Below are 12,712 nucleotides of genomic sequence, written 5' to 3'. Positions count from 1 at the left end.
CTAAAAACCCCAGACAGATATTTGGATGCACTTGCCCACGTTCTTGCACATCCACAGCAGACAAAGCAAAAGAAACAAGTCTCCTTTCTGCCTGATGCTTTGGGAAAATGGATTTAACATGAATCTACTGATATCATCACCCTGGAAATGCATGGTTTGCTGCTGCTTTGTACTTCAGATGGGTCCCTGGCTATTTTCACTTGCTCCCATTCACACCTTACCTGTCCTGCTCTCATATTCCTAATAAAATGTTTGCCAGTAACACTGGTCAAGGTCTCCTTGCAGGACACCTGTGTCCCTACAAGGTGTCTGGGGCATCCCAGTGGCACAGCCACGCCTTGGGACACACACAGACCAAAAAGCCTCAGAGCTCCATCAGGAGATCCCAAAAACCCCATTTATATGCAGATGATAAACATATCAAACCTTTGCAACTAATTAAAACCTGACAGCTTTCTCCAAAGGCCTGTTTACAAGCTAAGGGATGTAATGACAAATCACCAAGCTGGATTCCAATAAAGCAGGAAAATTTTAATCATTTGTTCTAAACAGTTGCAGAATGAAGCATCTGCTGTGACATTTTCACTTGAGCCTGCTGATCCTACATTTGAAGCTCGAGGGTATTGCACTACCACCAGATCTCTCCACACTACTGCTAAAATATGTACTTTAATATTGATGAAATATTTCTAGGTGGAGATTATGGCTCTGAAGCAAAGACTAGCATGGCTCAGTTACTGAGTACCTTTACATTTTCCAGTAAAATATTTTGAAATTCTTTCCAGAGTGAATGTTCATGAAAGGCTAAATGGAGCATTCCTTATTTTCACAGATAGCAACACTTTATTTATTAGTTTTTGTATTACTATTGCACTAGGGCTGTGCTTTCCCAAGACTTTGTGATCTTGGTGCAAGTAAAAAGGAAACACGTGGATCTGCAAGATAACAAAAGGGTAATACTGAAAATTGATAGCCAGTATCAACATCTTGGCATCATTAGAAGCACCTCCAAAACGACTTATGTCATCCCACCAATTTATGAATTTTTTTGCCAGCTGCTGCAAAAATGCCATTTGTCAGATTCAGGTGAGGTTTATCCCGAGTGACAGGGCGTGGGGGTTTGTGACAGCTGTGCTGGACATGCTGTCCCACTGCACCCTCAGCTCATCAGCATCATTAGTGAAAGCAGGAATGAGACATCCCTGTCCTGGGCAGCACCACTGGTCATACCAAAAGGGGCAAAGGAAAAAAAATAAATTGTGCATGTACACAGGTTTATTCAAAAGCAGCAGCAGCCTTTCAAGCACAGCTTCACCGATAATTTCTAGTGTTTTCAGGAACTCAAATATCACATATTTAATTGAGCAGGGCCTACCTTTTCAAATTTAAATGTCAAGCTTTAAAATTACAGTTGTAAGATGCCTCTGTGCTTCTTAAAATATGGAATTTCTTATTACAGGCTTTGCGCTGCAAACTTTGGCAAACAAAAAAAAGATGAAGGCTTTATAAATACAACAAAAGAAAAGTATAAAACCAACCAGCTCAGAAAGCTAACTGAAACAGTCAGCAAGCAGGGAGAAAAATAAAATTAAATCTTTCTGGAAATGTTTCGTAGTGAAAGCCTTGGAAAAAACCCTGTGATTTCTGCCATGGCCTGAATGTTAGTAAATAGTGATTTCAATGAGCTGGCCAGACAGAGCTAAGTTACACAGTGAATGACATGCTGCAGAAAAGTTCCCCCAGCATTAGAGGTTCTGAATAAAGTCATCAATCTGGGCCAGTGCAGGGTCCAAGGAAAAGCCCCCTCACTCTCAGGGCCCACAGCCCCCACGCTCCTGGCAGCATTGAAACCACTTCCGTCTCCACCTGAGCACTGGCCAAATAGCATCCAAAGAAATTCATCTTAACCTTCCTTAAAGTAAAACTCAACCTAGACAAAATGTTTATGCAACTCAATCATTACCACGAAAAAAAAGCAGTTATGTAAAAGAACAAACACATTTGGGGCGGATGTTTGTGGCTGTCACTGTTATCCCCAAGGTGAGTGGGAAGAAGGTGAGCTGCGTGCACATTCCATTTTTATTCCTTTTTGGCAGAAATAGAACACTGCTTCGGCATAATTTACATTTTCTAATTTAGCATCAAGGTTGTTGAAGGGAAAGCAGCGTGCATTTCTATCAGCAGACAAAAATAACAGCAGCATTTGAGGCAGAATTGAGACGTTCTGAGCAGAGCGACAGGAGCCGGCGCTGCAGAGGGCAGGTGTGCTGCTGTCCTGTGCCAGCCACGACACAGCTGGCTTTTCCAGGGCATGCACAGAAAGGAAAAACCCAATCCATCTGCCATTTCACACAGGCAGTCTGACCAGGGTGTCACTAAACACTACCTAAATGTCAGTCTCACTGATTCCCAGGCAGTGCCATGGAGTGCCCAGCAGCAGCAAACACTGCAGTCCAGAGAGCTCTGACAATTTAAACAGACTTGCACATCCCCATTTCCCCCCAGATCACCTGATTTTTCAGTTAAACAATGCTTTAGACCTTCCTTGCTAGTTCTCCTTTTAGTTCCTGAGCCCCCCTAGTTCAGGAAATGGTGCTTTTCCTCTATGGAAGTGTTAGAAGTCAGCAAACCTTCCACAGCAGCTTTTGGATTACAAGTGAGGTGGGTCCAAAATCATCTCACATGAGCATTTCAAGAAAAGCCACCAAATACAGAGAGGCTGGTGCTGATATTAAAATAGCAGTTGGAGCCTTGGCAAACTTCTGACATTCAAGCATCTGAATTGTTTTTCTCTGTAGAGCTTGCTTGTTAAAGTGAGAAAACTTGGGGCGGGGGAGCCACGAGATTTTTTAAAATTGGGGATTACTCTCTAAACACATCTTGGCATGAGAGTGATTCTATCATTCATAATTTCATCTCCTACAGGTTTCACAGTATATGTTATTTAAAGAAATTCATTTCCTGCTGAATGATTTATGAGGGAAAACAGGATGCTAAGGGAAAACACACTGATCAAATGCATCAGAAGTTCTCAATATGAGCATTTACCATGGAGTTATTTCCTTCTCCCTGTCAACTAATCCTGATATTTCTTCTTGCTAGTAAAAACACATATAGTTGCTCAAGATTTCAGTTTCCATAGAAACTGTTATTGGCTAAAGTAAATACAAGATGGCAAAAAGTGGGACTTCGCTAGTCCTGTGAGCGTGTTTGCAGCTGCCAAATTTTCACCACCTGACCATTCATTCCTCAGCATTTACTGGTGCCTGACATTTTTAGCTGCAGCTCCCTTTAAAGGGCACGGGCACTCTTTTGAGAGGCACCTCCATGCTTTCCAGAAGGCATGTGAATATTCATAGCTATTCCTATGCCTCCTAGTACAAAAGCACATTTCGTGTTATTTGATTTTGCAGACCTCGTCACTGAACTTTACACGGGAAAAGATGCCTCAGATGGCACATTAAATTAAAGCTTGAGAGAGTATTACCAGGTAATGTGCAAATAAAGGGAAATAAAACATTGTTTCATCACCACTAATGATTTTCTTCTGCTCCCAAAATTCCTCTTGCTCCCTTTCCTACTTGATTCTAATAGAAACTTAAAAATCAAAATCCTGATGATAATTTTATAATTCCCTCTCTTCTTTATAAATGTCATTTTACTTTGAATGGAGGCACTTTTTCCTCACATACACAATTAATGTGTCTTTTCTTGTTCCCATCAGAACATGACTGATTTTTTTGCTCATGTAGAGCTCTGCTGCAGTGCTCTGTGCTGCCTGAGATTTTGCCTTGCTACCAAGGAATCATCCTTTGCATGTATATTGCATTGAGATGGAAAACTCTGCTACCATTTCTGAAAATAGCAGCTGAAGACAGAAGGAGCCATCCTTGACAATGTGCAAAAAGAAGGCGATGCTGGAGCTCCTCAGGGTCATTTCAGTAGACTGCTTTTAATCTCCCAAGCATCAAGTGCCTTGGTACCCACTAAAACTCCCTCCTACATCACCAGAAACCCCAGATCCTGCCCTCCTTGCAACAGCACTGCTCAGGGGCAGCCACACATCCACTGCAGCACCCAAAAATGTGTTCTCAGCTCACTGCTCATTGATGTGAGGACTGCAGGGTGAGAGCTGCACTTCTGTGCCTTCAGGAGAACCTTTGAGTCAAAACATTGAGGGAATGGAGAAAGCAACCAGGGCAGCTGCATGAGAAAACCAGGAAGATGCAGAAACCATACAAGAACAACCACAAAACATATGGGACTGAACTTAGGGAAAAATACTATGAAAACTGAATATCAACCAAAAAAAGAAATGGTAAAACCCTTTGTGCTTCTCAGTCCTTTTTCAGAAATGAAGAATACTCATGGCAGTGCACTGAATGCAGCATGAGAACAGGCTGAGTTTCGGAAACCAGGACTGCCTACAGTCCTCTAAAATCATTTCTTGCTGGTGGCCTTGTGTGGCAGCACACCTCACACATTCTGGTAGCTTACTGTGGGTGAAGCTAATGACACTGAAACTTAGCTTACTATAAAAATAGAAAGGAATTACTCTTTTTTATTTAATGGGGAATTCAAGGCTTATTAAAAAAGACACTTATTTCTATCAAAAAGCAGCAGTAGATCATAAATATGCCAAATGAGGTTTAAAGATTCCCATTAAGTTTGTAATGACAACCCATGGGTGAAATCTACTCTTAGAATTCTGAAAAGAGATTTAAAAAATTTGCATAAACTGGCAGAAGTCCCCTGATATGAAGATTGTACAAAACCATGGGCAGAAGGAGGGGTGGTGGGGTGATGTAGAGAAAATCACCTCAGTCTCTTGGTTTACAGTAAAAGCAGGGGGTGCTCCCAGCTGGAAGCAGAGTGGTGGAAAAGAGCCCCTGAAAAGCTTGGTGAGTATCCTCCATTCCCAGGGCTCTCTGTTCAGCCAAAATCCCAGGAGTTTGACTGGAAGCCTCAGTGCAATCCCTGCTGCTACCCCCTGACGTGGAGGCCAGCCTGCTGAAGCTGAGCTGTGGCTCCTCTGTGGCAGTGACACACACGGGGCTCTAACGCTGCTCAGCCCCAGCACAGGACCAGAGCACAGCTGGCACCAGGGGCCCAACGCAGCCCTTTAGGTCACACCCTCTGCAGGATGCCATCAACAGCCAGCCCAGGTGCAGTTTGCTGCTGCCCACACACAAACCAATGACAAAAAGCAAGCCCATTCACACAGGTGGTTCATGTCACCACTCAGAGCCGAGATTTTCTCCTACCCTTCACTTAATGCCACTGCTGTCAGATCTGAAACGTGCTCTAACAAAACCAGCCTTTATGTAACCCAATAAATAAAAGTCACCAAGGCAATAGCTATGCATAAATTTTAGCTAAAAACATTTTGTTAGGAGAACATGAATGTCCTCTGTAAAGCAGGTAGCATTTTAAAATAATGTTCTAGACATTGTTAATACTTTATTGCTATTCATCATAGAACCATTAATCATGGTGAACTCATTTGGTATTAATGTGGATGTCATAAAGTACTTCTGTTGCATTTCAATTATAACTCAGCCTTTAAAATGCTGCCAGCACTACACTTGGAGCTTGGAAAGCCAAATATGAATAGTCTGTTCAGAGATAACTACAACTGCTTTCTGGCACAGAAAAACAACCTTTTCCATTCCTAGGGCCTGCAGGGGGCTGAGCAGCCCCTGGGGCTGTGCCTGGGCCCAGGGCTGCAAGGAAGACAGGTCATCCAGACCCAGGAATATTCCTCCCCCAGGATGAGAGTAGGAGAAACATCCTTTTGGTCTGTTCAGTCAGGGCTAAGCAGCAGCAAGGCCAAACTTTCCAGGCCCTGGGGGATTTCATTTTTTCCTATCACTCCTGGGATGCTCTGAGGCACTCTTGCTTCCAGAGCTGAGTGCTTGGGTTTTTCCTCTCATGTGCTGTGTCTCCCAAACAAAAACACCAGAGAGAACAAATATCTCCAGCCTTCTCTCTGTAGAGACTGTAAATGAGTGCACAATACACCAGGACAAACCCAAAGGGAGCTGATATCCCGACCTCTCTGATAGCACTTTAAAAAAAACAAACACCCAAATCCTCCTTCTTGGCCTCACGAGGCACTGAAAGAGGAAAATCACCAGCACAACATACAACATGGACTCAAACAAATAGCAGCTCCCTGCCGTCAGGGAAGCCAAGAACTTGTGTAAGGGTACCTTGACAAACCAGGATTTTTGCTTCTGCGCTGCCAGCAGAGCTTCCAGATGGATTTTACACAGAGAATCCAAAGACAAAACCTCAACACTTCTCAACAGAAAGTGTGTTAAACAAATAAAAGGCAAAACACTTATTTTTAGCTGCAGGAACGCTTTTTCTCCTTTTCAGTTCTTGCATATAATTCTCATTCTTTTTTAACCAGGTCATCAATATAACAGGAAAGCACACAGCAAGAATTCCTACCTTGGGAGCTCTGGCATGTTTTCCACATCTGGCATCTTTGACAAGGCTGATATCCAGCAGCTCAGTCTCCTAGAAGGAAATAATACAACAAGTAATTATTACATTATCCAAGAAGCCTTGTTGTGTTATCAGTGTCCCACTTCCCACATCTGTTTGTCCAAATGGAGATCAGCCTCTAGGAGAGCTCAGGTGCACCCAGGCAATTCCAACAGCAATCCTGTGCAGCTATCCCAGCATATATAGATTATATAGAAGCCATAAGAGTCAAACTGAATTCCTGGATTGCTAAACAGCAGCTGCTGTGCTTTTGGTTTAATCTGTTTAATACAATTTTAGCATTTTGATGCTTGTCACAGTGCGACAAAAGGCAGTGTCACAAACAGAAAACCCTGCCTCTGCAATAGAAAACCTGCTTTATTATTGCCAGAACACTTTGAAAAGTGCTCATAAACCCCAAGAAGTGTTTTATCTGTAATGATAACAAGGTTCAACAATTTCAGTGACTGCTGCTGAGTAAGACACATGCACTTTCTGACAGGCATTTCATAGCTTGTGTGCTATCCTGAGTTATGGATTATAAAACAAAGCTGGCACACCATGACAGCTTCTGTTGGGCAAATTCTTGCCCTCCCCTACACACAAGTAACACGAAGAATCCCCTTTCCCTGATTTGAGCATTGGGAAGGAGGATGGATGCTGGAGCAGTGTGATTCCCAGCAATCTGAAATACTCCAGCAGGATGACCACACTGCAGGGAGAGCCACACCACCTGCAAGCATTTCAGCCTTCCAGAGCAGCAACTGCAAATGCTGTGCAGGGAACTTGAAATCTTTGTGCTGGACAAAGCCACTGCTCCTGTTCTTTTCAATTCCAAGGAGAAAAGAAAAAAAACAACAACAAAAAAAACCCCAAACAACTGATGGCCATGTTATTTTGCCAAGGGTTACTTGGGATCCTGATTTGGTTTTCGTTCTAAGGAACCCACTCTTGCTCAGCTCTTGCAGAGCTTTGTATTCTACAAACTCTACCAACAAAATTTCACGTGACTGTACATTCATCACATTTCCCTCTGTCCCCCCAGCAGTCCCAGTTCCCTTCTGTTCTAGTGCTTGCTGAGCTCCATGAACACTTTTCCCCCTCTTCATGGAGCCTGTTTAGAGGACACCTGCACTTTTGAGATGGTTATTTTTGCTCTCACTTGCCTGAAAGGACAAGAGTATCAAAGCTTGCAGAGATTAGACAGAAGCATTGGCAGGGTGATAAAAGATGGAAATAACCCAAACTCCACCAATACTCGGGGCATATGGACACAAGCATTCTTCTGACAGTGCAGGTGAAACTTCAAATAAAAACAATTCACACTTAAGTGCACTGGAGGGCTTTGAGTCCCTTTAACTCTGAGTTAATCCATATGGCCATTAGGATCCTGGCAGGAGTGAAAACTATGGAATATGGCAGAGCTACATATGAGTTAATCACACTCAGAGCAAGACCTTGGGTGGGAAACAGGAGTTATAGTTACAATATCAAATAATACCCACACACCAAAGTGGTCTCAAGCCCATGGTGAAATGTTCCACAGAAGCTCCAGGCACGTGCAGATCATAAAAATCAGATTTCCCAACTGAAAAGACTAGGAAGCACTAAAAATAAAGGCTTTACCAGTAAACACAAGAGGGAAATGAAATATGCTGAAGAAAAATGGATCTTACAGATCACAGAGATGCTGAGCCACACAGTGTGAATTTCAAAAGCTTTTTTTTTTATATGTCTGGTATTTTGGTTTTTTAAAAAAAGAAGAACAACTAACAGAATTAGTAATTTAGTCACTCACAAAAGCACAACTAGACCTCCCGTAACACAAACACAAAAAGACCCTTTTAAGTGCAATAGCACACATTAAAAACAGACTCAAAAAAAGGAAAAGGCAATGCCCAGCACTCCCAAGGACCTGAACAGCCCTGCCCAGGTCTGCATCCTCCCAGACAGAGGAGGATGGGCAAGTATGGGGTTGGTTTGGAGTTTTCACTACTGCTTTCAAGCTGCTTACATGCCACCAAGCCGTGTGCAGAAAATGTGCCCACCTGAGGATCCAAGAACTGGCGAGGGCAGTCAGAGTAAGGGAAAAGTGGATTTTGTGGGGCTGCTCTCCTACAGCTGCCAGGGCTGTAGGAAAGGCCGATCCCTGAACATGCACCTCATGGCCTTCCTGCCCTGTGACCTCTCTGGCAGAGAGCACAGCGTTTGTAATCCTATCCCAGAATCCTTTCTATCCCTATTTGACAACACCATTTAATATAAATAGATGAGAGCAGGACCTGCATCCATGGAAGTGCCTCTGCAGGCAGAGTTCAGTGGGGCTTGGATAAATCAAAATTCATAATGGGCCATTTCTTAGTACTTTGGTTCAAAGAAACCCCCTGGAATTCCCTCACCCCAGGCACTTGCTTTCATCTTTTAAACAACTAATTAAGAGGGCAGAGATCAACTTCCTTGCAAGTCAGAGGAAATACAATTTCCTATTTCCCTATTGCAAAACGTGGGGGGATTTTTCTAAAAGGAAAAGACACTTGAGCAGTGGCCAATAAATGCCCCATTTCCTGTGCAGCCAAACAGCCCAAGCCCTCCTCCACCTAAATAAACAGGAGTTTTGTTAATGACTTCCTCCAGCCAGGCTTGGAAAATGCACTCTGTTGTAGGGGGCATGGAAACCCTGGCACCGGTGGGGGGAAGAAAAAAAATCCAAGTCCTCACAAGTCCAACTTTTCCCTGTTTAGAGACCTCCAGTCATTGCTGCTGGGATTAAATCCTGCAATACAGTAACATCTCTTAATGCAAGTGGTAGATCCTCCAATCATTCACAACATAAAAAACCTGGAGCAGTGAATTACTAATCCTACCAAGTTTGTTTTCAATTAGCAGCCGAGACAGAGGAGCATTCAGAGAGGGCTGCATTGTGCAATCACTTTTATGGGTGAGCACACACTCACAAAAGCAAGGATTGTGCAACCCTCAGTGTCTGCTTGAGCACTTGTAATTAGGCCCATCTGAATTTAATATAATACCACCAATTTCTACCAGCTGAGGATCTGGCTCATTCTATTTGAAACTGCCAAAACGATGCCGACTGAGTCACGGCGCCTTGGGAACGTGCTTGTGACATAACCCCAGCTCCAGAGCAGGAATGCTCCTGGGTACCACTGGAGAGCTCTCGTGGAGAGCCAGCAGCAGCAGGGAGGGCTGGGAGCAGGATCTGCTACAGAACCTCCCAGAACAGTGTCAAGGAGACCCAGCAAGAGCAGGTGTGCACTGAGCAGCTGCACGGGTTAGTCCAGAGAGATAACTGCTTTCTAGACATCCCTCACAAAAATAATTCCACTCTTCTGCAAGCATCATTGTGGCTCAGGAGTCGCGTATTGCTCTGACCTCAGCTGTTCAACCTCTGTTTTCATGTCCCTTCTGGCTGGATGTTCTTTTTTCCCAGCTTTCAGCCAGTGCCACTTAGGGAGAAGGTCTAACCAATTAAACTCTGTAAACTCATTTTCCACTTAGCTGGAAAACCTGTAGCTTCACAGTTTTAAATCTGAAGAAGAAACTGTGCCTGAAAGCTTATCTAATTCTTCTGACTATTACCAGTCAGTCGACTAGAAGACACAAGACTGCCTTCAAAGCTTGCTTCATACACTGCTAGCAAAATAAATCTTGGAAAATTAAGCTGGTTTTCTAAACAAGCACCATTTAGTGCTACTGGATGGCAACATCTGGTCAAAGTTTTCAAAGGGACAAAGCCAATTTGCTGAAACAAACTTCAAACAGAGAGTCAAACAACACTTTCTATTGGGAATAGCTAATCAAAATGAAATAGTACTTTAATATTGAAAGTCTCTGTTTTATCATTCTCTGAACACGAAAGCACTGAATATCTGTGGAAGAAGAAATGTATGCAGTTCTCTGCTATACTTATTTTTAGTCAGCATTTTAAAACTGTTATTTTAAATAAAACCACACGACTACCATCCTAACATGAAAGACAACATTAGAACAATACTTGAATCTGATGAGGAGCAACTACAGAATCATTCCAGTTGGAAAAGACCTCTGAGCCAGTTGGAAAAAGACCACTGAAATCATCGAGTCCAACCTTGGACCAAACACCAGCATGGCACAAAGGCTCTGTCCAGGCTCTCCCTAAGGTGGGATGGTGACTCCACCACGCCCTGGGCAGCCCATCACAAAGTCTAACCACCCTTGTGTGAAGAATTTACAAGTTACAAAGAAATTACAAGCTAAGCTAAAGAACTACCTTAGCTAAATAGGTATGGAAATTCACTCATTTACAGCCACTTATGGAATACACCTCGCTCAGGTTTCAGGGATTTGGACAGTGATTCATCAGCCACACTCTGATTCACTCCAGGATGAATTTCTCCCCAGTGGGATTGAATACCTAGGGCCAGTTCCAAAAGGGTGCTTGCAGAACTAGGGGATGTCACCTATCATTTTCCTGCTCAGAACACACCTATTTTCCTTATTATCAATGAGAATAAATTGAATGAAACACAGCAATTTGTCTCCTCATCCCAAAGGGAAACGTGGAGGACTAGTGAGACTGATTTAACAGAAACCCGCACCGACAGCTGCAAGCAGGAACAGCAAGGTTGTCAATGACTGTAATTGGAGCTGTGCTTCCCCAAAAGTGCCTTTATACAATTCATAAGCTGCATCCCACTGGAGAGAGACAGTCCCTGAAGAAGCTGTCTCCATGCTTCCTCCTGGCAGCACACAATTCAATTATTGGGCATCAAAATGATGGGCTGTGTCAATAAGGCAGCAGCAGAGCAGCACGTACACCTCCCGTCAACAGGAGAGCTCTCCTCAACAACCCCAAAGTCTTTTGCTGCACAGCTGTCCTTCACAAGCTCAAAGTACTTTCTTACCTTCCCACACACTCTTCTCAAAGAAAAAATTAAAAATTATGTTATTAAACTTGCCAACCTGCCCAAAGCAACCAGAGCTCCTTCTAGCTCCTTGCAGGTGATGGATAAAGCAGCAGCAAGGCACTCAAAGGATGGAACAAAGGCTCTCACTCCTGGAGTAGCCACTGACATCTCAAGGATCAATCAAACACACAAATTTTTAACTTGGTTAAAGTGGCTTCTGAATTCTCTGCGTTCTAAACATCCATTACAAAATCCAAAGCCCAAAACAAATCCACCACCCTGGCGCATGAAATGAAAATTTGGGTGAGGGGCACAGCTGTTCATGAGGGGAAACACGGCAAACACTGCTGCCTCCACTGCTTCACTCAGAATCAAAGCTTTTCAGGCTTTTCCTTTCCGGCCAACGAGCACTGGCAGAAAACCTCACAGCCTCATCCACGTCAGGCCTGCTCCGAGCACGAGGCTGGGCACGGCTCACCTCGCACTCCAGGGAATTGCCAAAGCCCCAGAGGAGGGTCCAGAAGAGGGGACTGTGTCATCAGCAGCTCCCTGTGGAGCTGGGGAGGCATTGCTGCCATTTGTTCTGTTAGCTGCGGTGACAGGAGACATCCCCCGAGGGTGACAAGGGACATCCCCCGAGGCAGGGAATGATGGAGGAAGGACAGATGTGCTCCTCTTCCACACAACAGCAGCTTGGGAAACAAGAAGGGATGGGTTTAAACCCTGCTTGGACCACATGGCTCCCTAGGTCTGGACTAGTCTTTCTGAACAATGGCAGAACCATGGGGCTTGGTATCACAGAGAATGGAAATTTAAAAAAAAAAAATCACTTGAACAGAATGAGAACAGAATGATTTCTTACTCCCCAAAATGTATTATCTGTAAATTTGAACTTGTGCTAATCTTTACTGGGTGGTCAGCAATTCTTAATTCCAAAAGACTTGGGGGACCTCAGCAAGGCAAGAACCAGCATTTATTATTTGACTCAGCTGCTCTGGGAATGAGCTCGAAACACCTCGAAAGGTTTCCTGGCACTTTAGGAAGAACCTCCAAGCAGAGCTGTATAACATCTCTCCTCCAAGACCCTTACAGGAAGCATTCCTATGGAAAAACAAGCCCCAAATGGGAAAGTTTTGGCTATCTTAATAACACAGAGTGTCTCAATGTATCCCTGGAGTTGTAAGAATAGCAATATTTTCTAGTACGGGAAAATGATCTGTGGTTTATATAAAGCATAAAACATTGAGCTATTAGGACAAAAATGAGAGGGAATTTTCATGCTAAGTGCCCTTTTAATAATGAAAGCGAAACAATTC

The 12,712-nt window shown here is 43.6% G+C and overlaps 1 protein-coding gene across 5 annotated transcripts in view; it reads right to left on the bottom strand.

The window, feature by feature from the left end:
• Positions 1-12,712, bottom strand: part of PLCB1 (phospholipase C beta 1) — a 332,913-nt gene that overhangs the window by 233,814 nt on the left and 86,387 nt on the right. For all 5 annotated transcript variants that reach the window (XR_010359722.1, XM_064415692.1, XM_064415693.1 and 2 more), the window contains exon 3: positions 6,457-6,525. Coding sequence is in view for 4 of the 5 variants with exons in the window: in XM_064415692.1 (XP_064271762.1) it covers positions 6,457-6,525 (69 nt within the window). In the remaining variant the exon portion in view is untranslated. The remainder of the gene's footprint in view (positions 1-6,456; positions 6,526-12,712) is intronic.

The sequence above is a fragment of the Passer domesticus genome, chromosome 3 (assembly GCF_036417665.1).
Source record: "Passer domesticus isolate bPasDom1 chromosome 3, bPasDom1.hap1, whole genome shotgun sequence".
Lineage (NCBI taxonomy): Eukaryota > Metazoa > Chordata > Aves > Passeriformes > Passeridae > Passer > Passer domesticus.
This window is presented reverse-complemented; position numbering and strand designations above follow the sequence as displayed.